Genomic DNA, 25,064 nt, shown 5'->3' with positions numbered 1-25,064 from the left:
GGATGCCTCGACTGCGGCTGCTGTTGTGGTTTAGTTAAAGTGTAAAGAAGCTGCACACACACTCACACACACACACACACACACACACACACACAGCAACAGACTGGGCTCCACTGTGTGTCAAATGGAGTTTTTATTAAACTCAATGTTACTGCAGCACAGCAGTGCTGTCAAATGACAGGAACCGTTATAGCCATCATTTTTCTTCCAGTGAGGTCGTTTAAGTGTTTATTTATTTATTTTTTTGGTCGCTCCATATCGGCACCTTCCTGAAATCTATTTTTCTTCCTTTCAATCACTGTGACACCAAACATCTGGGAGGTGGAGGGTTTTGATCCGGCGGTTTCTTCCTAACCAGGAGGACGATGCTCGCATAAACTCGGGTTGCAAAGAGTCTTCATTAGTTGCTCTTTCCACTCTCCTTCTATCATAATTAAGAAAACATCACCCTCAGATCAGCGGAGAGACAAGCAGGTTTGCGATCGTTCCAGCGTCTACATCTTCTGCATTATAACTCCTTCAACTGCTGATTAGGATTTTTTTTTCAGCCCTTAATTTTATGAGTACCGAATGTCCCGTTTGATTTAACGTCTCACTTGTTGAAATAAATTAATTTAGCTAAGGCGCCTGGGTGATGGGAATATTTCTGTGCTTTTTTTTGCCTGAATGAGAGAAGAAAATGTGCTTTTTTTGTGTTTTTTTTCGCATGTGTTGATGTTTTTAATTAGGACGCAAATATATTCAAAACTCTTACTTAGTGCAGCTGGTAGATTAGTAGATATTTTACGATACCTCCCTCTGGAGTCATTAGTACGAGTGATGTAGCCTGCAGCCTTCCCTCTAAATCTGCATAATTGTGTTGTTATGATTGACAGTGAGTGTTTGGAGCTCCGGCAGCGTAAAAACAGCTTCTTTCAACTCTCTCGTCTGAGTTAAATCTGGCAGTTTAAAGATGAAGAGATTTCAAATGTTCCTCGTTGCTGTTTTTGATCACGTCATTTGCTTGATGGCTGTCTCCTGGCAGTCGCCCACGTCGCTGCTCGGTGTGACGAGGAGGAGGAGGAGGAGGAGGAGGAGGATCGCTCCGTCTTTTTTAAAGGCAATGGACTGCTTTTTGTGTGTGTGGGCTGCTCACTGTACATAGAAGCATTATTGTGCATTCATGAACCATCTGACAGACTTTTGACAACGAGCAGAGAAGCTTTTAAAGCCACCGCGTCGCGTCTCTTTGGTTTCTACTGCAGAGCGACTTCCTTACTGCACCTCAGCAACGTTCAGCAGGACGTAAAGTCAAAGAGATGAAGAACAGAAATGTTGATGAAATCAGGTGAAGACATGACTTTCTGTCCTCTTCTTGTCACCAGGATGGCCGAGAGGTTAAGGCGTTGGACTTAAGATCCAATGGGCGAGAGCCCTCGTGGGTTCAATCCCCACTCCTGGTATAAATGCTTGTGATGCAACAATCCTGTCATTTGTTTCTTTTAATCTTCTAAGGAGACTTACTCTATTTAACTGCTCTTTTCCTACGTTTTATTTTTACAAATATAATGACTTTTTACGTCTTGATGAAAATAGTTTCGAAATTTTGAGAAATACAAATCTGTTTTCCAGAAAGAAAACAAAAGTGGCCTATCTTCTTACTGCTTCACTTATTGAACTATTCACAGATTTTACGTAAAATATATTTGAACTCGTCACCAGGATGGCCGAGAGGTTAAGGCGTTGGACTTAAGATCCAATGGGCGTTTGCCCTCGTGGGTTCGAACCCCACTCCTGGTAGAATACCTCTGGTATAGTGAGTAGTTGAGCATCTACTTGAGCATATAATCTAATGCTCCCCATCTTGGATCTTCCACCTGTAACAAAAGTACTCAGATTAAACAACATTCCTGTGTTTTTTAACCCATCCCCCCCCTGAATGCAAAAACTTCTCAGGGTCTGGTCAGATACATGCAACGTGTCATCGTTATAATCCTGTATTAGTGTCTCTGTGTTTGTTTTGGAGCCTTTTCATGTGCGTCTTTGTGTCTTAGTGGATCATATGTTTCCTTCAGCATTCAGCTCGAGACACTGCTCATTCTTCATTTCTGACTCTTGCGATCAAACCTCCTCTTCAATTCCTTCACGGCTAAATCCTCTTATGCAATTACGTTTGTTTGAACCTCAGCTGCGTTTCCTAAACTGCCATTTCTACTCCTTTAATTGCGCTGAAAGAAGACCTTTTCAAATGTGATCAACGGTTTTTTCTTTCCTTTCTATTAATGTGTAAAGGGTCTACACGTAGGATGACATGATTCATGTCGATATCGTCCTAAAATGAGTTGAATAGTGTGAGCTCACATGCGTGGAATGAGCGCAGGGCTTTGCCTCGGCGGCGTGGCTGGAGATGCGAGGTGCCATATGCCGGTGTGAAGCCTGATCACATTCTCTCATCCCGTGCTATTAATTATGTGTCAAAGCAAAAGCTAATTAAACGAGGAGAGGAGAGCTCCTGCCATGTCCTTACCTTCGGGGTATTAGTTAGCGCGCCGCGCGCCGCTCTGCATTTCAATTAATCAATTAAGTCGGGCCACAGGCAGCTCCAGAACTGATACCGGCCACCGTTGAATAATTCAGCAGCTTTAATCAGCTTGTTCAATCTATCGCGGCCGCAATATGAATCCAACGCGTGTAGTTGTGCATTAAATGAATGCAAACACAAACAACATTCAAACTGGTATTTTGGGTTGTCTTTACAGCTGATGTCGCGGATGTTTTAATGAGGTCATTATTTTTGTTTTTCCTCATTATGTTGAGTCTCGTAGCCACAATCTCTGTGTGTCAATCATTGCTGTTGATCGTCATTTGAGGACAGTGGATTCATTTTGTCCTGTTCATTAGACACCAGTCCACCACAGTATTACATTTCAGACATATCGTTTATTCCTGTGTTTAAACATCTGTCTTTTACATTTTTTTGTACATTTTCATTGTTTTATTGTAATATCGTTACAAGGAGCCTGAGAACAAGAGTTTTATCGACACCAATATATCGCTATAACGCTGTAGATATAGTAATTTAATGTTAATTTTTCTTAACAAATATCAATTTAATTCAAGTAAACCAGGATGGCTGGTAGGTTAAGGTGTTTGACTTAAGATCCAATGGGTGTGAGCCCTCATGGGTTCAAATCCCGCTCCTGGTAGCAATCTGAATATACTATTATATCTATAAAGCTGTCGATACATAGTCTTCTGGGCTTTTCCTCTGTGTGTGTTGTTATAAGAGCTCCTTCTTGCTTCGTAGCAGTTAGTTTTTTAGTCTTTTTGGGAGAAAAAGTGATTGAACCCCTGCTGCATTTGTTTAAAAGGAATAGATTTACATTTTAAGAAGTATTCAATCGTTTCTCACCTCACTTCCCACTGATTCATGTGTTAAACGTACAGATGTGAATCAGGATGGCCGAGAGGTTAAGGCGTTGGACTTAAGATCCGATGGGCGTGAGCCCTCGTGGGTTCAAACCCCACTCCTGGTAGATTTCCATTGATATATACTGTTATTATAGCAGCAAACAAGCAATAGATGAAGTGGATTCATGTCTACTTGAGCAGAGAACGTAGCCCTCCGTGTCTGTTGATATCGGCCCAGTTGTTGCGCAACATCAACATGGTCGCCATGAAGAAGTTGTGGTTGAAGTGCATGCTCATGTCATACCCACTAAGGACTCAGGTGTCACCAAGACATCCAAATGTCTTCAGCATCATCAACCATCAACATCTTTGTCAGTGTGTGTAAACCCAACATGGCCGCTCCAACTTATAGTTCAATTAGTAGTAGTATTAATAGTTACACTATTTTCATATTCCTTCATTTCATCTTGGCAGAATCTGGTAGGTAGAAGCTGCAAAGTGAAATGAACATTGGTGTTTTTCCCTCCGCTTGAGGATGATTGCGAGCGCCGAGCGGCCGAACGGGTCGTCCGGCCTCCCGCCGAGCGGCTCTGAACTCGGGTCCTGCAGGCGGCTCACCGGGCCCCCGGAGCGCAGGAGCTTCTGTCCGCCGCTGTTTTTTGCGGCGGTGATGGATGGAGCTCATCGGTATTCAGGGTCTCCGGCTGCGTGGCGGACTCGGCGGAGCACTAAAGGAGCGGACGGAGCGGGTGAGTGAGCTGTGGCCTCCCTCCTTGTCTCTCCGCGAGTCCACCTATCACATCAGTCGTGATTAATCGAGCTCGACGGCGCCGAGGCCTCGACGCTACAAAGACTTTTTTTTTCCCGACTGACTTTTTTACTGCCGCGAGATTCACAGTTTATCCACCCGCCGAGTGATGGAAGTGACTCGGTGGATGGATGGATGGACCTTTGCATTCTCCTCGGGTGCAACAAACGATTAGACATTCAAAAGGCATATCGCATCACTCAGGTGTCAATCAAATGGTTTCCTGCTCTTGTATTTTTTCACCTGAGACAGAAAGCATTAGGTCAGTGAACACTGTTATTTTCTGCCACATAGATTGAAGACAGCATGATCACAGAGTCGACCGCTTGTCATTTTCCTCCTGTAATTGCGTCTGAAGTGGTCTCATCTTGAAGCGAGCGGCTCTCAATTTACAAGCATTATTTTTCATAATACGTTCTCTAGAGTTGAAGAAACGTCCTTTCTGCTGTAACAGCTCAGTGTGGAACCCCTTCACACCAAAAGAGTTGCAAAATACAGTAGATTACATGTTAAGTCAATGCAAAGTCGTGAAAGGTTTGCGAAAAAGCTAATTTTTTGCGGGCCGGCGCGAATGAGGCGAAAAAGCGTCGCAAAAAAAATCACGTTTTTTTCGTCCGAGTTGAAATATTTCAACTCGAAAAAAGGTGTTTGATGTTCCGACATTCGTAAGTATAACGCAAAAATATTTGTTAATTTTCCATGGCTGATAGCGGAAATTAAAATAGTTTGACAGGAACGTGACCGGGTCAGTTTACGTTAGCTAATGAGGCGATGCGCTGCTAACTTGGGGCTAACGTAGCCGCGAAATAACCACATAAAGTCTTGTTTTTTTTGGTGTGAACGCACCATGACTGTTGGATGTCTCCAGTGTAAACGTCGGGTGAATCCCTGAAGTCCTCCCTCGTTTAGACGTTGAGTCTGACGGAAACAGAACGGAGCTGCGTTGTGTTTTTCCCGCTTTGTGCCTCGTGTGAAGCTGCAGAGGTTTAACATTCAGGGAAGATCTCCGTCTCACAGCCGGGGTCAGTGTCCGGGTTCAGCGGCCGCACGGTCCAGCAGCTCTTCAACGTTTAGCTCCGTTTGAGTCGTCCCTGTTGGCGCTTCGCTGGTCACGATGTCGGGGACGCCGGCTCTTAAACGCCGAAAGCTCAGCCGAGAGAAACCACCGGTGTTTTTGTGAAACTCTCTCTCTCTCTGTGTCGAGTGCGAGGCTCTCAACACACATTATCTCCTCAAGAGATTACAGCACTCGGCGTTGGAGAGCCGTCCCTCTGGTTCCACCTCTTCAGACTACTGTAACTCACCTGCTTCGCCCGCTGCCCCCCCCCCCCCCGCCCACGGCCGCCGCTGTGAGCGCCTGCAGGGATGAAGAGCATCAGGAGGAGCGTCACGCCGCCGCAGAGCCAGAGGCCCGCTGACGGCGGTCGAGGAGCCGGATCGCGTTTAAAGCAGCTGAATTAAATACGTATTAAGCTCAAAGCCGCTCCGTTGCTAACGATATGAACCTTAAAGAGCGACTGTGAAGAGCCACGGTGAGGCTCAGGCGCTGATGTGACTGCACATCAGGACTCGTAACGATAACTGCTGCAACAAACGGTCCTAAATGGACTTCAGACTCAGTCAATAGCAGATAATTTCACCATGAAAGAGAAAGCACTCAGAGCCACAGTGTCACCGCGGCAAAGCTGGAGGCTTTCTGATGTCTTTTAATCAGCTGGACTGAATATTTATGGACTTGAAGCTCTCCATATGCATATATGAATCCTCTCTGAAGGCTGTAAGTGAGGCGTGTTAACGTCAGTAGAGCATTAACAACTATACTGGCATATAATTACAGCCGCTCTCACCAAATGGCACATGAATGACACAGCAATTAGTGATTTTTGCATTCAATAAGTATGCCTTTCTTGCTCTGAGTGCAATGTAATTCATCCACATAACTATCAACACGTAGGAGTCGCCACAGATGTGATGAATCTAAAGTATCATCCACCACAGGTGAAGCTCCACTGGACAAGTAATCTCAGAGATTAACCCATTAGCTATCAGTAGTTCACATACACACTGTACCAGGAGTGGGGATCGAACCCACGAGGGCAAATGCCCATTGGATCTTAAGTCCAACGCCTTAACCTCTCGGCCATCCTGGTGACGTTTGTAGCTTCATTATTAGTTTTGAAGACGCGACACTCAGAGAGCAGTGAAACTCTTGTTCTTCACTAAACATGAACTCAAGATGAATAACGCAGCGCTGCTGTGAAATCTGCGTCGCTTTAAACATAAAGAGTTATTGCTCTTTTTTAAAAGGTAAAGCATGCGGCCGCGGTGGACACGGAGAGGCAGGTGAAGCGCTCGTGTTGAGATGAAGCGCGGCGCGCTAACGCCGACGGAGTAATGGAGGCTAAAAGCCTCGGCGTCAGAGCCGTGGGCTCGGATCGGACCGCGGCGTGAATCATCATAATTGTCTCTTATCTCAGCGGTGGAGAACAACATCCATTACCAGAGAGGCTTCAGGTGGAGGCAGCCAGAGTTTGGCTTCAGCTGACAGTTCAGAGCTCGAGAGGCGGGAAAAAAAAAAAAGCTGTGGATGTTTATTGAGCCTCATGAATCTGAGAGAAGGTTCTGGATCCAGAAGCACCGCCGGCTGCAGCGCCGCTGTGTTCACGTCCTGTTGGGTTTGCTGCTTCTCCAAAAAGATCCACTATGAAGTCACAGCTGCGACACATTTCTGCCTCGATTGTTTCAATGAGATGTATCTTCCCCTAAAAAGAATCAAGAGATGATGTGAACATCACCGGAGAGGCTGAAAATATCTTTATTATTTTAATTGGATCAAGTTAAAGTTGCAACACCCTCAAGATAACCAGTCAAATTTGAGCAATTTCTCCTTTTTGCATAACTACACACCCATAAATCCATCATGCACAGTGTGTTTACTGGGTTACAACGCAGAGAGAAGCACATTAACAAAGAGAAGTATTGCTCTACATGTAATTAACGACGTTTTTATTGCAGCCACTCATGCATAAAACAATGAAAGTGTGAAACCTGAAGGTTTCTTCCGACAGCGCCGATTCGTCTCCATCAGGATCCTCCAGTCAGGACGCCGTTCATCTCACTACTCGTTCATTCATCTGCATCATTACACTGCTGGCTGCTCTCACACGGTAAAGAAGCCAAAGGCTATGCTTCATGTGTTGAAGCTGCATTCTCTCTCCTGACCACCAGGGGGCGACTTCTCTGGTTGTATAGAAGTCTACGCTTCATGTGTTAAAGCTGCATTCTCTCTCCTGACCACCAGGGGGCGACTCCTCTGGTTGTATAGAAGTCTATGCTTCATGTGTTAAAGCTGCATTCTCTCTCCTGACCACCAGGGGGCGACTCCTCTGGTTGTATAGAAGTCTACGCTTCATGTGTTAAAGCTGCATTCTCTCTCCTGACCACCAGGGGGCGACTCCTCTGGTTGTATAGAAGTCTATGCTTCATGTGTTAAAGCTGCATTCTCTCTCCTGACCACCAGGGGGCGACTCCTCTGGTTGTATAGAAGTCTATGCTTCATGTGTTGAAGCTGCATTCTCTCTCCTGTTTACTTGAACTTTGAGACTCACAGACTGTAAAAGATTGTATTTTTGAACCCTGACCATGTGCGCTTTCTCTTCTGCTTTGTGATTGGTCGACAGAGGTGTGTGACGGCGCGCTGGTGTCCAATCTGCCGCCGTCGTCCTTCAGGAGCTCGTCCCAGCTGTCCAGCAGTCACGCGCCCGGCTTCGCCAAACTCAACAGGAGAGACGGTGAGGACGACATGATGAATCTGAGAATGGAGAATGTGTGATGACCCGACACCCTGAAATGTTCAGTTTGTTAGCTTTGATTTGAACGATTGATGTCTTCTGTTGTTTTGTGTGTGGAACATACAATAAACTCTTGCTACTAAATAGATAAATGCAGCTAAATGGGGTGATTTAAACTCGTGCCCTTCAGCAGAAGGAGCTCAGTGCAGGAAATGATGTTGCCTCCGCTCAGGGGACACAAATCACAAAACCTCGGGAAAAGATTTCTCTGGATTCTGGCAGAACAACTGGCTTGTGAATCGTTTAGGAGGAGGCCGAGAATCAGCATCATTTCTAAGAGACAAGACGGAATAAAAGCAGGAACAAGAAAGAGCCGCGTTACCCAGACTGTATTCTCTAAAGACGCCGTTTGAATCGTGCCAGACGGATGAGCGAATGTTTGCTCTCCCCAACGCGGATCCCCAGCAGGGGGCCGGATGCCGATGTGAGGCTGGGAGGAAGCGGAGAGATCCTGGTTGTTGTGGCGGAGCGTTCAGCGGGGAAGAAGCTCGGCTTGCTTCATCATCCCCCACATCAAGGCGCCGGGCGCCGCTGGGAGGGTGAGACGGGTTTAATCTGGAAATCCAGGGAAACTAAAAGGGAAGCAGAGCCTGCAGGACACGGATCAGTCCTCGGTTTGTTTCGTGGTCGAGATTTTAACATCGTTGTTGCTGCTGAACACTAACAACGGCAGTCTGTATATGAGTTTTATGGTGATACTATGTGAAAGAAAGTCAGACGTAGGAGTGAGGTTATTAAACTATATGTCGATCCGCACTCTATTATACTACTTAGCTCTCTTCCTTTCATCTCTTGTCTTTCCATTTCTCCCAGCATACCCCTCCTTTCTGAGCTGTATCTAGTACCAATTACCAGATGGCATTTGGTAATTGGCATTAAAATACAGGTGGATCTAATCAAGCATTCTGATTGGTTGAGAGGGAGTCACGGGGTGTGGTTTATGCAGCCGTAATGAACGGTGCGCGTCAGGCCTAACAACAGCCATGACCTGTACATTATTGACGATACAGTACTGCCTCCCGTCCCTTATTGCTCACTCATGACACGGCTTCGGCTCCGAGGAGCAGCTTTTTGCTTTTCAGGTCGTTTGCAGACTACCGGAGCCGTGCCGTGCCTTCACCTGCGAGATGCATGCAGGTGCTCTGTGCATGGGGCTTTACATAATCCCATATGTTCTACCATAACAGCGGGATTAAAATGGAATCATTTACTTCACGGTGGAGGTTTCTGGACCACCAGTCGGGACGCATCGCTCGGTGACGGATGCTGTTCACGCTTTCTGTTTCCCTCTTCGATGCATTGTGTGTGTGTGTGTGTGTGTGTGTGTGTGTGTCTGTGTGTTGGGGGATTTGTGCGCACGTCACTGTGTTTTATCAAACAGTATTTATTGCGAGCGTTTTCACACAGGACGCAAATATTATGCAGCAAAAAGAGCGACGCGATTCTTTTGTGGAGCGAGGTCTATTTTCTGAGCTTATGATTAAAGACATCAATAGTTTGCCTATATTTACATTTATGTTTATCAACTTATTTTTACACCTCTTCAACCTTGACAGCAGAGGCCGGATCCACTCCTTCCTTTCTTATCTTTTACAATAAACGCCTCAGGGAAAAGAAAATGTTGCAGGTGGCTATTTTGCATTTTTGTGTTGCTTTGTGCTGAAGCTTCACGTGTGCAGCAGCACAGTGTACTTCACAGGTGTGATGTGAATGATTGGCGCAGCTGGTGATAACAGACTCAAACGGCATCGCTGATTAAGACTAATTACGGTATTGTGTTGCACACGTTCAGGAGAATAACACACGTTGTGTTGAAGGCCGTGATGCGTCAGACAAATGTACTTTGTTAGTGTCAACTCGCGTGTCTTTTTATTTATTCCCTGGCTAAACATTGTAAACATGAGTTTTTTGGGCTCAATCTCTAGTTTCAAGTCTTCTTCACTACAGCAAGATGTTAATTTAGCACATTATGATCCCATTTACAGTGAAATTGAACATAGAGCAGAGCATGCTGGTCATTCCTCTACGTCACTCGTCAGTCACTTCTGTTCACTGGTTGCAAAAAAAACAAGATGGCGGCGGCCAAAATGCTGAATTGATGGCTTCAAAACCGCCGTCCTCAAACCAATGAGTGACGTCGCGATGGCCGCGTCCTCTTTCTATCGTAACTAATGCCATCTGATTGATGTGCATGTCCAGCTTGTAGTTTATCGTAAAGTTCCACACTTGAAGCTCCGGTGGAAACGGGTTCGCCTGCAGAAGACATTCGACGTTTTCCAGCCTCCCAGTCGGTCCTCTGTCCGTCTGCCAGGTCATCAGGTTGCCGAAATTACCATCCAGACTCTGTATTCTCATGCAAATTCACCAGCTCTCGCTCCAGGGACATAAAACCCGTCTTCCTGTTCACTTTCTCTGTGTTTGCGACGGCTCCTCCGCCTGTCGGCCTCTTCCTCCGCTTGACTCTTCATTTCCCTCTGTCCTCTTTAGCCGTCAGGTGGAATATCTGTGCATTATTGATGACTCGGCGGCCCTTTCTTTTACTCTATCCATCCATCTGGTCTTTCATGGCGAAGCCGGTGTCCGGAGCGGACGAGCGTCAAGCTCTGTTTCCCTTCAGCGGCGGAGCAGAATGCTCACCTGTGACACGCGCTATACCTGGACCGCTCTCATGACAAGAGCGAGACAAATTGAGTTGGTTTCGGGTATCAGAGCCCTGACAGGGGAAGTGGATTACTGAAGTGTCCGACGGGAAGAGAGCAGTCAACCCGCCGCGAGTTAGGTTGAAACCGAATTGGCCTCGTCGAGATCATTTTGAAGTAAAGCCTGCATGTCAGATATCAACCTCCTGACATTTAAAGGCCCACTGATGGTTTAAAAATGAATCCAAGGACCACCATTCGAAATACATTAGAATTATCCAACGTAAAAAGTAGAAAAGTACAAAAATAGCTGAGCTATACACCTGTCAGTGATGACTGTCAGCATCCCAATATGTCAAAGCTTTGTTTTGCAGTGATTTTTGTTGCAGATTACAATTCTTGAGGTCCTAATCTTTCCAAAAATGTGTGTTAATAGTCCGCGGGATGTTGTTAAGGGTCTGGAGTTGTAAAAACTCTGAGCCCGCTCGATGACTACTTGAACTCTGGGAACAAGAGGAGCAGAAGGAAAGACGACCCCGTGGTGTTCAAAAGGTCGTCTGACTCCGCCTTCAACACAACTTCCCTCATTAATCATCACATCCCTGCTTTGCATTGCAATGCACACATTAAACATCTCTTGTGCGAGTCCAACTTAGACGAAATAAACTATTACGATTCTCCACCGGCGAGTTTGCGGTTCTCACAGTCTGGCAGGTTCCTTGACGGACGCCGTAGGGACTGAAGGAAAACCAGGAGGTCTGTTTGATCTACAGCGAGCCGTGTCGGAGAGTGTTCAGACCGCCGGCCGTCACTTTCCCTTCCGTTTCAATTACATCCGTCCGGGCGGACGCATTGAATCTGTGTAACGCCGCTCCGCTCTCTGAGCCGTTTCCCTTCCCCCTCAGTCTAATCTTCGCGAGTAAAGGTCAGAGTGTCTGCACTTTTCTCTCCTCCTGTCACCGGACACGTCTGTTAGTCAAGTGCTTATTAGCTTTGGCCTTCCAGCTCTTTAAAGATCAGGCTCCAACCAGCCGCCGCCACGATTTATTTTCTCACAGTGCAGCTTTCGTCCTCCTCGGCCCGCTCGCCACCACACACACACGCACACACACACACACACACAGTGAGGGGAATGCAGAGACTGCGTGTTTTAAACCTCACTTTTCATCCTCAAGGTTGGTAGGAATTAGTATTACTTCAACGCTGAAATACAGAGCGACGATGGATTTGACCCTTAATGAAAATACCGAACAGAATATTGATTTACCAGAAGCTTTCGCTCTGATTAGATTTCTGTACCTAAGATTTTCAGTGGAGTAAATATTTTACCCTGAAGCCTCCGGAAAACCTTTGATTTGTCAGTATTTTATCAGAATCTCTGGCATTTTGTCTCCGCTGGCATCAGGAGTTAACTTGAACCAGCGGCGTTGCAGGGCCGTGGGATTTGTTTTGTGGGAATCTGGGAAAGCTGAGACTCTGTAAAAGTCCAGGTGACGATGTCGACTGTGGCTCAGTGTCGGAGCAGGTTCGTCCTTCAACGAGAGCATCGACAGTTCGATCCCCGATGTGTCCTTGTGGCGAGACACTTAACCCTGATTCGCTCCGTTGGGTACAGCCCCCGCCTGCAGCGTGTGAATGACGAGCAGTAGCGCTGGTGTTCAAGCCCCTTCAGTGGTCGGATGAGACAAGAAGAAGCGCCATTCAACCGCAGTCCATTCACCCTCATGATTGTCCTGGTCCCCTGCGCAGACATCTGTGCACCGACTCAAAGTGTGCGGCCGGTAACGCGCTGAAAGGCGAGCCGCCTGCAAGCTCGACACACACCTCGGAGTCCTGGGAACCGTGAGCGGTGCCAGGGAGCCGGGCAGGAGGCTCCCCGCGGGGTCCACAATGTCAGATTCGGGAGGACGAATGCAAATTCTGTCCCGGCCGCGCCACGATTGAGCAACTCCTCTTGGTCGTGGACGTTTGCCCAGTTTGTCCACAAAAAAAACACACAAAAAAAAACCTTGGAGGAGGCCCATGTAAGTCTGCGAGTGTTTCGGTGCCAGGGCCCTTGAATAACATCCTGTGCTTGTGTGGAAAAAGGAGGAAGGGCTTTATTCTTTATTCTCAATTCATGCGGCGGTCTGTTATTTCTGTTGGCGTCCAATCAGATCGGGACTCAAGTGAATCAGCCGGGATGATCGAGTGATCTTTGAGGTTGGGAGCGATCGGCTCGAGGGAGTTTTAACACTTTGGGGGAATAAGAAGGGTCAAACTGAGCATGAGATGAACAGGCAGACTGGTCCAGGATCAGCACTGATGGAGGTGTCGTACTGTAGGGAAGAGGAAGATGAGCTTGAAGGTGAAGTTTATGCAGTAACGCTTGTTTTGGGGCTTCAGCTATTTGGCCGAACGCTGAACTTACAGCCGATTCCTTTGTGAAGGATTGGAGCGGCAGAAGGACTCCATCCAGCTCCTCTTCCAAAAAAATGTAGAAGCTCAGTACTGCCCCCTGGAGGCCGAGGATGAACTCAGTCGGTCGGCTTTGTTTCAGAAATGTTAGCTTCCTGCTGCTGCTGCGACAACAAGCCGACAACAGCACGGCAGCATGAGGACGAGTGGCATTTACATTGTCTGTGTGTCTGTTTGTCCTTTTTAATGCTTTCCAAGAGCTCATTGACTCCCAATGTTTGTTTCTGTGTGTGTGTGTGTGTGTGTGTGTGTGTGTGTGTGTGTGTGTGTGTGTGTGCTCAGTGGGACGCTGGTCAGCAGCCTTCCCCTTCAGAATCGTCCATCTGGTGTGGGAGCTCTGAGGCAGCGCTCTGACCTGACAAAGCACTTTCCAACACACACACACACACACACACACACACACACACACACACACACACAGAACCTAAAGACTCCCGAGTCTCAACCCTCACACCAGCCCGTGAAGGTCTGTCCGACCCAAAACGTCCTCACTTTTCAAATATGTCCTCACAAACACACACAACCATTGTTATGAGCTAATCAATAACGCCGCCGCCTTTATTGAACGTGTTTTGGGGAGAAGACGTTCTACATAATGAGCAACGAGGCAGTGCTCACAGGGAACGCTGCAAACTTATTGGAAAAAAAATAACCTCCACATGTAAAATACTAATCAGTCCTTCTGTCGTCAAAGCTTCTGATCGGTTCTTTCAACACATTCACCTAAAATACAACTGGTGGGTATGTTACACTGATCTTTATTGATGCTATTTAATACGGGACATGATGCAAACCTGCTGTAAAACAAATCAATACTCCTCACAAGCTCCTATTGTTGATATTCAATAACGCAAAGGATGCAGAACTGCAAGCGAACTGTACAACTAATCAATAGATCCCACCACAGCCTCTTAGCGATGCTATATGTGGGAAAAAGACGCTAATGCTTTTGCATTTTGTGCAGCGGATCAATGCACGACAACTCAACCGCATATTGATGCTGGTCTGTTTTTAAAAATGCAAAACTAAGTTAACTTGTTTGTCATGAACTAATCCCAATTTTGTGTAATTTCATTACCAAAAATGTGATTATTTTGACTGATAATGTAACTGCAGTATGATTTGTAATATAAGAGACTTATAAGAGACTATTTGTGGGGGTTTAAATCAAATATGTTTTCTTGAGTCTGTGGAATCAGATATGGAGGCCAGGATCTCTGCAGCTGGAGAATATTTCATTTAAAATGTATTTTTGAGAGATTTTGACGCCTTTACTGTTCCCTGTGATTTCAAACATGTTGCGCTTACAATATTGCGATAATGAAAGCATTTGCTTTTGGATGCTGTGCTTCATTGTAGAGTGATTACGTCATGCATAATGTGCTGAGAAAGCGAGAGGACAATAAGTAAGAAAGTTCCCTTTCTTAAGATAAATGTAAAACCGACAAGATGTGAAGACGTGGTGTGAACCCAGTTTGGAGGCTTTGATTCTGATGAACGTCTTCTTTTGATGTGTGAAGACAAATGGACTCTGGAAACGTTGTGTAAGACAAAACTATTCTGAGTGCTTTCAATTATTTTATATACAATTTTCCCCAAAAAATGAAACCAATCATCCAACACAACAGGATAAAAACACTGTCTGGAATTACAGCACAATAATGTACCAACACAATGTGAGGGAGGAAAGGTCAACGCACACATACCGCAGTATGAAATGTAATATATTAATCTCCCTCCCTCCCCCCCTGCAGGAGCTGGAGGTTGGTCTCCTCTCACCTCCGACAGGTATCAGTGGCTGGAGGTCGACCTCGGCGAGCGCACCAGGATCACCGCCGTCGCGACGCAGGGCCGCTACGGCAGCTCCGATTGGCTGACGTCGTACCTGCTGATGTTCAGCGACACGGGGCACAACTGGAAGCAGTGCAGGCAGGAGGACAGTATCGGGGTGAGGCCATCCGGGTTCATTCACTCAGAAAAGTGAAAGAAATTACAGAAAAAACATCTGGTGTAAAGTCCTGCTTCCTGTATGTGTGTAAGCAATTAAACATAAACACATCAACAGGAAGCAGGACGTTACATATGCCCTATTTCTGCTTAAATATGCAAAAGAAGTAGTTTATTGCAAACTTTTTGTGACTATAGGAGACATCTACAGATGCAAGTAGACGTATATAGTACAATAAACACTTAATTGTGTATTTTGTGTGACTCAAAGAAGACAAAATGCTTTAAAAAGCCAAATAGTGGTTGAGTATCGTGGTTGGAAACAGTCCCGCCTGAAGTACAACAGTTCTGTGACGACAGTACATCAGGTACTACATTTAGAAATGAACCCCGCTCCGGCTCATTACAATTAATTTTCCTTCACCACCACGGTCATATTTACAGAGGATGTGGTGTTTAGCAGTGCAGGTCTGCAGGGATCAGTCCATCCAGGGGAGATAATCACAGTCATCAGGCGCCTTTGACTCCATTAATAATGGATGAACCAATGAAAGAGCTGCGCTGACTCCACACAACCGTTGCCAAAAACCTGTGAAGCCGCCGAGAGGCAGCCGAGCGTCCGGATGACGCGCCGCTGCCGGATCCTGAAATCAATGATGTTCAATCTCACCCGTTTTACTGTTTTGTTGTTAAGAATGACAAAAAAGTCATGAAGGGAAAACTCAAAGTGGCATCATCAGCCGGTGTTATGCTCTCCGGACAAAGTTGACCCTTTTTTCCAGTTGTTGTGCTAAGCTAAGCTAGCTAGCTGCTGGCTTCATACTTGGCGTGCAGACATTGGAGTTTGTATAAGACAAACTCTCAGACTCCAAGACTCTTATCTGAGTCACAGCCAGGAAGCAAAGTATATTCCCCATCATGTCACATTTGTGCTTCGAGCTCGACAGTTATTTATGCGCTGCCTCATCGCTTTGCCAACTTCCTGGCAGAAAATTCCTACAAGGTCTATTAATAAAAAACAGAAAAGTTGCCGTGAATTCACTTTGTCATTTTTTGTGCCAATTTAGTGTCAAATTCAAGTGGAAGAGACTCAGTGACTCAGCGGCGGCGGCGGCGGCTACGTAGCTCGCAGCAGTGAAAACCTTCTGCATGCTTTCTGAATGACAATCTACTGCAGCGATGGTAAAAAAACAATATTGTTCAGGGTTGTGCAGCAAAGCAGCATGGAGGACGGCCGTACTGTAAACTGTGATGTCAGAAAGGCAGCTGGTCTCTGCAGAGCTGATTAATGAAGGGAGCCGTCAGACGGACTGCGGAGGCGGCGAGGCATGGCCTCCCACCTCCCAGCGTGCACACACAGGACTCTTCTTCTGCGTTTTCTGCCTTCGCATCAAGCGTCGCCGCCGGCCTCGCATTCGGCCCGCTGTGGTGAAGGTGCACGCGGTTCAGTGCACACGCCTCAGGAACACCAAGCACTCTTCATTTGTGGAAAAAAAAAAAGAAGAAGAAGAAGAAGCTGTGACGCATCGTTGACCTGCTCGGTGCCCGTGAGCCGCCGAAGAAAAACAAACATGGAAACATGCGAACGCATTAATCCACGTTAGTTACAGTGGTGCAGAGAGGAGCTTTTGATGGGATGCAGGGTCGAGGGAGCGGAGGACGACCCCCCACAGCTTAAAGACATGTTGATCTGACACTCTGCAGAGAACTGGGCGCAGTCCCAGTCGCATTTCAAAGTGTTTCCCCCCCCCAAAAAAACATCTGTGCATGAGTCAGCGGAGCTTACAGAGTCTTTCAGAGGAGGAAGTTGATCCGCTTTCAGCTTCAAAGACCAACAGACGGGAAGTTCTCTTTTTCACTTTGAGGAGGGTGTGTTTTGTGTGTGTGTGTGTAAATAATTTTGAAATTAAAATAAAGAAGCAGTTGGCCACCGTGAGCGAGATGCTCATTAACGTTTTCTATTCCGTTGAGGAACTCACAGGCGGCATCCAAACCCCACCTGTTGTGTGGACTCACTGCTAATTAACAGCGTGAACAGAGGAGCTGTGCCTCGGCTCCATGTGCATGGACCTCCTTCCCACGAGTGTAATCGACCACATACGCACACAGAAGTGTAATCACACACACACACAGACACAGACACGCACACACACCAAGCTAATATTTGCTCGTGCATCCAGGAGGGGATTTAATTGGCTCCTTTTAGCTGAAAGAAAAACAAACATTTTGATACCGGGGATCAAAAGCATCAAAAGATACATTACGAGACTTTTATGAGTTACGCTCTTCTTCGACGCTCGCTTGTGATTTTCGGAGGAATTAATAAGTTAATTATGTGTCTGAGCTTTCATTCAGCGGTGGGGGAGCCGGTTAACCTGCTGTCGACTTCAAGGGAGGGATGTAATGAGGACGCAAAGCAGATCACTCTTTATATTTTTGTTTTATATATATATATATATATAGAGAGAGAGAGAGAGTGAGAGAGTATTTTCTTTGTGGATCCAGAAGAATATCATATGAAATAAAGTGCTTGAAAATGACAAAGTATCTTCAAACTGCATCGACAACGTATCCTCACACTTTGGATATCTTACGAAAAGAAATTCCTCTGAATGTCCAGCGATCGGTGCCTTTTAATTACATCAGCCCTGGTGTTCCTGCCACAGCTCAATGGCATCGACTGGAGGATTAGTGGCACCAACAGTTGGTGTTGATGAGCAGCGCTCCCGGTCTTCACTTTAGTTTCATGGATTTCTGACGCTGATTTTCTGCACACGCGGTAACATTTGGAAGGAAAGCTTGACTTTAATGCTGGACGTACTTCTGCAAAGTGTAACAAACAAATGCATAGGTGAATAAATACACTTTCTGTGTGTGTTTCAGTCTCTTCCGGGCAACAGCAATGCAGACAGCGTGGTTCAGTACAAACTGCAGCAGCCGGCGATCGCTCGCTTCCTCCGGCTCGTCCCTCTGGACTGGAACCCCAGCGGGAGGATCGGACTCCGGCTGGAGGCCTACGGGTGTCCTTACAGTGAGGCTTTCTGTTCTTTACCGGCCGAGCGGACTCTCCAGGGCTTTCATTATCATGGACAGATGCGGGATGAAATCTGGAAGAAGCTGTGGAAACCAGCCCTGACATCTAGAAATTACCTTCATATGTTTCTGAATGGTTTTTCAGTTATCTTGTGACCGCAAACCATGAGCGGGTAGTGTGTAGCGGAAAAACAAACATTGCATTTCTTTCAAAACAAATCAGTTAACTAATTATGACAATTTTACACAAATGTCTGATAGGATAAAATAATGAGAGGCGTCTTCTGCACCTATTCTTAAGAAAATGTCTTAAAATAAAGAGTTATGCACGTAAAAGTCAGGTTACGAGCCGCTACTACCGTCGGTGGGTGTCGTCACCACTAGCTAGCAGCAGCGCTAGGTCTCTACAGCGCCGAGGAAAGTAACGCGACTTTTACAGTATACGGATACTCAAAGATAGTTACGGTCATTTACTTTTCTGACAAGCGGTGTTTAAACTCTCTGAGCCACAAAAGCATCACAGCGGCTTTGCATGAATCCCCAACAAGAGCAAACGATTAACTATTAATATCACATATGCGTGTTGTTGGTTTAAAGACCTTGAATTCGTTCACGGTGTTCGTTTGAATCCCTCACTTCTCATTTCCAGTACATCGTTACGTACGGACAATCTCTTTTCCGTCTTCCAGCCTCCGATGTCGTGAGCCTGGACGGCGGCGGCAGCGGTCTGGTGTCCAGGTTGAGCCCCGGGCCGCGCCGGGCGTCCAGAGAGGTCGTGACCCTGAAGTTCAAAACCCAGAGGAATTCTGGGATGCTGCTGCACGCAGAGGGAGAGGGAGGACTCGGCCTCAGTCTGGAGCTGGAGCGAGGGAAGCTGCTGCTGCTGCTCAGGCGAGGTACAACGCAAGGCGCTGGCGTCTGGACGCTGACATCTATTCCTACTGATATTCACTCCTCAAAAAGCTGCAGAAATACTAGATTCATCTGCAAGGAGAGGAGCGCATGAGCCAATACCTTTACCAGGATACATGGGAGGCTTTAAGAGCTGATATTGTTGACACACCCAGTCGAAAATACAATTTTACCAGCTTTTTTTTGCTTGACATGTAATGTGTGAGTTCCTTTGTGGCCGTATTGGCTCAGAATATCTGTATAAAAATAAGTGGAGGACAATATAAAGCCCCTGATACGACTGTAAGTAGACTTCTGGTGGTGGTCGGGTGGGATGGACGACGCGCACGCTGCCGCCTGATTGGTTTAAATCTCGGCCGCCGCTGCGTCTCCAGTCTCGTTGCAGACGTGATGGATGGTACCCGCTCACTGCAGCATGTGCTGGAGACATGATGCATGGCTTCCAGAGGGGTGTGTGTGTGTGTGTGTGTGTGTGTGTGTGTGTGTGTGTGTGTGTTTAAATGGGGTTAAACCAGAGGCCGCCATGCTGAATCATCACCATATGGTTCACCTCTCATCAGGAATCCCATCTGAACGCTTAAATACTTCCTCACACTCTCCGTCCATCCCTCCGGCACTTCATCTCTCTCTCTCTTCCTCCCTCCATTCTTTCCATTTCATGTCCCATCCACCATTTCCTCGTCTTTCTCCTCTGCTCTCTCATCCCCACATCCTTCTCTCTCTTCGTCTCCAAGTTCTCTTGAACTCCGTGACGGAGTGTAACGCCGCGGGGCGACGCATTAAGACGTCTCCTTTGTCACATTAACGACACGTGGAACGAGACAAACGCACATTCAGTCCTCTCAGGTGTTCAGTTACCTCTGGCTGCTGGTACTCGAGCACTTGAGTGTGTGCACGCAGAAACCAGCAAGTGTGACTATCAGCAGCCGGCAGAGCCACATCGTCGGCTCACAGAAACCAGGAGGCTTAAAAAAAAAATAAAAAAAAACGTTTTTGAAACAGCGACTCCCAGACAGACGGGCCGAGATAAAAGGTTCGCTTCACTGAATGAGAAAAACCAAACAGTGAAAGGTCAAACCCAGGAAGACAGTCGGAAACACGCGGATGAGGAAGTTAGACACAGGTGAGCGGGCTCGTCAGCTGATGGAAAAGGAGTCGCTGCGACGCAGAGCGGACAAACAGCCTGAACACCAGGAGGAGTGTTTATGCCTCAGCTGGTCCTTCATGCGTTCAGCATCACCAGAAGACGCTTCTTCAGCTCTTCGTGCTTCATGTCATCGGGTTTTCCTTCGCTGCTCTCAAGCTTTTCTTGACCCGTTTCTTTCTGAGTCGGATCCACGTGGTATGGAAGCCCATTGCCGCCGCAAAAAATGAAATAAAAATAAAATAAAAAGTCATAATTATGAGATAATGAAGTCGAAATCATGAGATAAAAACTCATCACTATCAGATAAAAACTACCTCATAATTTTGACATTTTATCTCATAATTTCAACTTCTTTATGTCATGATTTTGACATTTTTTAATCTCATATTGACTTTTTTATCTAAACATTTTTACTTTTTATGACTTTTTATCTCGTAATTTCTACTTTTTTATGTCATAATTTCAACCTTTTTATCTGATAATTATGACTTTTTATCTCATAATGACTTTGTATCTATTCATTTTGACTTAATTATCTTATAATAATGACTTCATTATCTCATAATAATGACTTCTTCTTTTCTGTGGCAGTAATGAGCTTCCGTAGTGTCATCACTGTGTCTCCTCTTCCTCTTCCTCTTCCTCTCGGCTTTTCTTTCTCTCTACAAAAGCTTTCAGGTTCCACGTTGTGTGATTCAGGTCATCGGCTGTGTGCATTGACCCGGCACTCCTCTCTGCTCCTCTTTACTCCTCTCAGCTCCTCTTTTCTCCTCTCAGCTCCTCTTTACTCCTCTCTGCTCCTCTCTGCTCCTCTCAGCTCCTCTCTGCTCCTCTCAGCTCCTCTCTGCTCCTCTCTGCTCCTCTTTACTCCTCTCAGCTCCTCTCTGCTCCTCTCTGCTCCTCTCAGCTCCTCTTTACTCCTCTCTGCTCCTCTTTACTCCTCTCAGCTCCTCTCAGCTCCTCTCAGCTCCTCTTTTCTCCTCTCAGCTCCTCTTTACTCCTCTCTGCTCCTCTCTGCTCCTCTCAGCTCCTCTCAGCTCCTCTCAGCTCCTCTTTACTCCTCTTTACTCCTCTCTGCTCCTCTCTGCTCCTCTCTGCTCCTCTCTGCTCCGTTACCTCTCTCGCCTCCTGGCCGTCCGGCCGGCAGCGCATTTGGCTTTCATGAGGCAACACTGAGCAACAGAGCTCCTCGGGAGCGGACGTTGTCCTGGTTTCCACCAGGAAACACGAACAGATACAAACGTCACGCCTGAATAACTTTCTCTACCTTTTTTTTCCTTTTATGGTCAAGTTGAATTTGTTCACAGTTCATCTCGCACTCGGAGGAAAACGCTGCAGATTCACAGGAGGATATTGAACTTTTCAAATAAACATGAATACAGGAAAAGCTAATGTCTTAAAAGCAGTTGCATCTAAAGAGTTGTCGCGTCGTGAGCTGCGGTACTTTTTGTGATGTTTATTGCTTTCGCCTTCGGCTCTGACACAGCTCATGTAAACGTCAGTCCCTTTGCCGGCTGTTGCACGGCTTGAATAAACACGCTTTAATACGATGTATATCTGCGACGCCGAACCGCTCCCTTCCGCTTTGCGTTCATCATCATGTCAGCGTGGTCCGGCGTGTGTTTGTTGGCTCATAACTCAGCCCAGTGCTACTTCTGCTACTGTAGTAATTTGATGCTATCTGCGAGGCGCCGCTTGAATCCGACGCGTGCACAAAGCCGGCGAGTCCGTGTGCCATCGGAAATATTTGCTTCCCCGCAGTGTGTTTGCAGTGTGAAAATGCTGTTTGCGGTTGATTAGAGTGACAGCAGCTGCTGATAAGCGGCCATGTTGCCTTCCTGTCTGTGTGAACAGCTGTAATGAAGCTGCAGACGGGATACTTTGTGGGAGGAAACAGAAAGCGTTCAGCAGACGCTGCAAAGAATAAGGCAAACACAACCCTCCCTCTTGATATTAATAAAGCAATATGCAGTCATTTGCAGTTTTTTGTTTTAAAGCTGTTACTTCAGCAGCAAAGGAAAGGAAGTAACGCGACGAGTTCGTCCAAACTTTGCACACAAAATGGGATCAAAACCACAAGAAAAGCACCAATGGGGTTTTTCCGCTGGCCCGCTGCTTGTTAATATGTATTGTGCGCGTGCTCGCTCCCATTAGGATGTAACCTATTGATTTCATGGCGACCCGCATCAGAATTCATATGATCATCTTGCTCAAGGACTCAGAGGACAGGACTTTTCCCTGATGGCCCAAAAAAAAAAGAACAACACGACTGACAGCTGTCTGTGAACATACACTTATTGCTTCTTAAAAACAGTATCTTTTATCCTTTATGCTATTTAATGCTGCAGGAAAAGGGTAAACAAGGGGAACGAAGGCGGAAATAAAAGGAAAAAAGGGGCTTTTTCATATTAATACCAATGCTTTTCTTTTTGTTTGCCCTCTCGCATCGATTCCTGCTTCCTCTTTTCATTCAGCCAGTAATCAAATCATCTATTCAACGCAACCCTTGATCATAAAGTCCTCTCCCTCTCCTGCGTACCGCCAACAACATCTCGCTCATCCTTCCTCTCATATTGATCTGACTGTAACTCATCACATTAAATATGCCGACAGCTCGTAGCGTGAGATCTGCATCATGACTCTCTCTCTCTCTCTGGATGAAGTTGTTTTTTTCTGCACACAAATAAAACCCTCTCTCTCATAATGGGGGGCTGCATGATCAAAAATAAATGTGTCCATCATCTTCAAACTGACTCTCCTCCTCTCTTTGAAGTCGAGTCGTCTCTCCCCTGAAGAAGGTCTGCTACATGTTTAATGGCCGCCCGTGTGAGCGGCTCCTCGGCTGCAGACGTGCACCGTGCTGAAGTCTGGACGTCCCTCTGGAGACGAGGAGGCCGACCTCCATGTGCCGCCTCGCTCCGCCGGGAACGTCTAAATATTCAACGTTCATCACAATATTCATCACCACGAAGAGGATTTTATTGACCTGCTGTTCACCTCCAGTCGCACCAGATGAGAGGATGAAAAACTATCCTCATGTACTCACTCTCACCTCCTCCTTCTCCTCCTCTTTCTCCTCTTCCTCCTCCTCCTCACCATCCTTCTCATTCTCCTCCTCCTCTTCCTCCTTTTCCTAATCCTCCTGTTCCTCCTCCTCTTCCTCCTTCTCCTTCTCCTCCTCCTTCTCTCCCTTCCCTCCTCCTCCTCTTCCTCTTCTTCTTCCTCTTCATCCTCCTCCTCCTGTTCCTTCTCCTCCTCCTCCTCGTCTTCTTCTTCCTCATCCTCCTCCTCCTTCTCCTCCTCCTTCACTCCCTCCCCTCCTACTCCTCTTCTTCTTCCTCCTCCTCCTTCTCCTTCTCTTGCTTGTCCTCCTCCTCTTCCTCCTCCTCTTCTTCTTCTTCTTCCTCCTCTTCATCCTCATCACCATCCTCCTCCTCTTTCTCTTCCTCTCCTCCTCCTCCTTCTCCTCTTTCTCCATCTCCTCCTTCTCTTTCTGTTCCTCCTCCTTCTCCTTCTCCTCCTCTTTCTCCCCCTCCCCTCCTCCTCCTCTTCTTCCTCCTCCACTTCCTCCTCCTCCTCCTCATCACCATCCTTCTCATTCTTGTCACCCTCCTCCTCGTCCTCCTGCTCCTCCTCTTCTTCCTCACGTCTTCCTCCTCCTCCTGCCCCTCCTCCTCCTCCTCCTCCTGCCCCTCCTCGTCCTCCTCCTCCTGCTCCTCCTCCAGGTTCCTCGTCTCCCCGGCGTCTCTCCTCCCTCGGCAGCCTGTTGGATGACCAGCATTGGCACGCCGTGGCGTTGGAGCGTGGCGGCGCTCAGCTCAACCTCACGGTGGACGACCACACGGAGAGGATCCAGATCCCAGGAGAGTTCAGCCGCTGGGACGTCCGGCAGGTGGAGAGGAGGCGCGGGATGTCGTCACACACAGTGTGCACCTTGTATTTGGATCATTTAAAGTGCATTTAACGCTCTGCGCGTGTCTTTTCGTGCCCCTGCAGCTGAGCGTCGGGACGCTGCAGAGCCGCGGCGCTCCAGTCGTCTCCAAGAGGAACTTCCACGGCTGCCTGGAAAACCTGCTGCACGACGGCCTCAACCTGATCGCGTTGGCTAAAAGCAGAGATCCCCGAGTCACGACAATGGTGAGTTCATCGCACTGAACTTTAGCTTTTGGAAACCGTGCGCGAAAATCCTCCCTTTAGGTCCTAATCTTTCCAAAAATATGTCTTATTGACGCTCCAGGAGGCTTTTTTGGGGAATCTGACTCACATCATGCTGGATGTTCATAGTTATGATCAAAATATCTTTTAAAAGTGTTTTTTTTGCACAAATACAGACAAAAAACACAAGTATTGGAATGAATTTGGGGTTTTTCAACGGGTTAACTACGTGCAGTCAGTTCAGTCTGCTCACGGCATCAATCACTTTTTTGACTGCTAACTGTTCACCACAGTGCGTACACAACGCCAAAGCATGTTCATCTTTAGCGTTGTCGGCCATGTTTTATTTTGTTTGAAAAAGCCGTGTCGTTGGTTTTGGGTCTTTCTTTCATTGGTCTCTCTTGTGTGAATGCATTCCCTCTGCGTTAGATCCCCTTCTCGCTGACTCAGATTCAATCTTAGTGGTGAAATCTTCGCGCTAAACCAGCTGCTGAACGGGTTAATGAAGCCGCGACAAAGGACATGTAGACATTGGTCGGGTTATCCTGCCGCTAATTCCTCTTCATCTCGGCCCATTACGACTCCACGCTCTCCCCGAGTGGAGCGAGCTCATCGGGGGAGAGGCTGTGAAGCGTTTCCACACGGATTAATACATGTTCTCCCATTACGCTAAAGGCCCGAAAAAAAACAAAAGAAACATGAATTCTCGGTAAAGAGGGTTGAGA

The 25,064-nt window shown here is 46.8% G+C and overlaps 1 protein-coding gene and 4 non-coding genes across 7 annotated transcripts in view; 4 read left to right on the top strand and 1 right to left on the bottom strand.

Moving 5' to 3' along the window:
- Positions 1 to 1,359: 1,359 nt before the first annotated feature.
- trnal-uaa (transfer RNA leucine (anticodon UAA)) lies at positions 1,360 to 1,442 on the top strand. The gene has a single exon. It is a non-coding gene; the product is annotated as a tRNA-Leu (tRNA).
- A 254-nt stretch (positions 1,443 to 1,696) lies between these two features.
- Positions 1,697 to 1,779, top strand: trnal-uaa (transfer RNA leucine (anticodon UAA)). The gene has a single exon. It is a non-coding gene; the product is annotated as a tRNA-Leu (tRNA).
- A 1,653-nt stretch (positions 1,780 to 3,432) lies between these two features.
- Positions 3,433 to 3,515, top strand: trnal-uaa (transfer RNA leucine (anticodon UAA)). Its single transcript has one exon. It is a non-coding gene; the product is annotated as a tRNA-Leu (tRNA).
- Positions 3,516 to 6,265: 2,750 nt separating this feature from the next.
- Positions 6,266 to 6,348, bottom strand: trnal-uaa (transfer RNA leucine (anticodon UAA)). Its single transcript has one exon. It is a non-coding gene; the product is annotated as a tRNA-Leu (tRNA).
- Positions 6,349 to 14,944: 8,596 nt separating this feature from the next.
- Positions 14,945 to 25,064, top strand: part of LOC137805321 (contactin-associated protein-like 4) — a 48,163-nt gene continuing 38,043 nt past the window's right edge. For all 3 annotated transcript variants that reach the window (XR_011080213.1, XM_068605193.1, XM_068605179.1), the window contains exons 1-5: positions 14,945 to 15,093; positions 17,976 to 18,123; positions 18,815 to 19,021; positions 23,910 to 24,076; positions 24,181 to 24,321. Coding sequence is in view for 2 of the 3 variants with exons in the window: in XM_068605193.1 (XP_068461294.1) it covers positions 15,037 to 15,093; positions 17,976 to 18,123; positions 18,815 to 19,021; positions 23,910 to 24,076; positions 24,181 to 24,321 (720 nt within the window). In the remaining variant the exon portion in view is untranslated. The remainder of the gene's footprint in view (positions 15,094 to 17,975; positions 18,124 to 18,814; positions 19,022 to 23,909; positions 24,077 to 24,180; positions 24,322 to 25,064) is intronic.

Source organism: Clinocottus analis, unplaced genomic scaffold, assembly GCF_023055335.1.
Source record: "Clinocottus analis isolate CAN_PGR_092001 unplaced genomic scaffold, fCliAna1.0.p SCAF_11, whole genome shotgun sequence".
Taxonomy (NCBI): domain Eukaryota; kingdom Metazoa; phylum Chordata; class Actinopteri; order Perciformes; family Cottidae; genus Clinocottus; species Clinocottus analis.
This window is presented reverse-complemented; position numbering and strand designations above follow the sequence as displayed.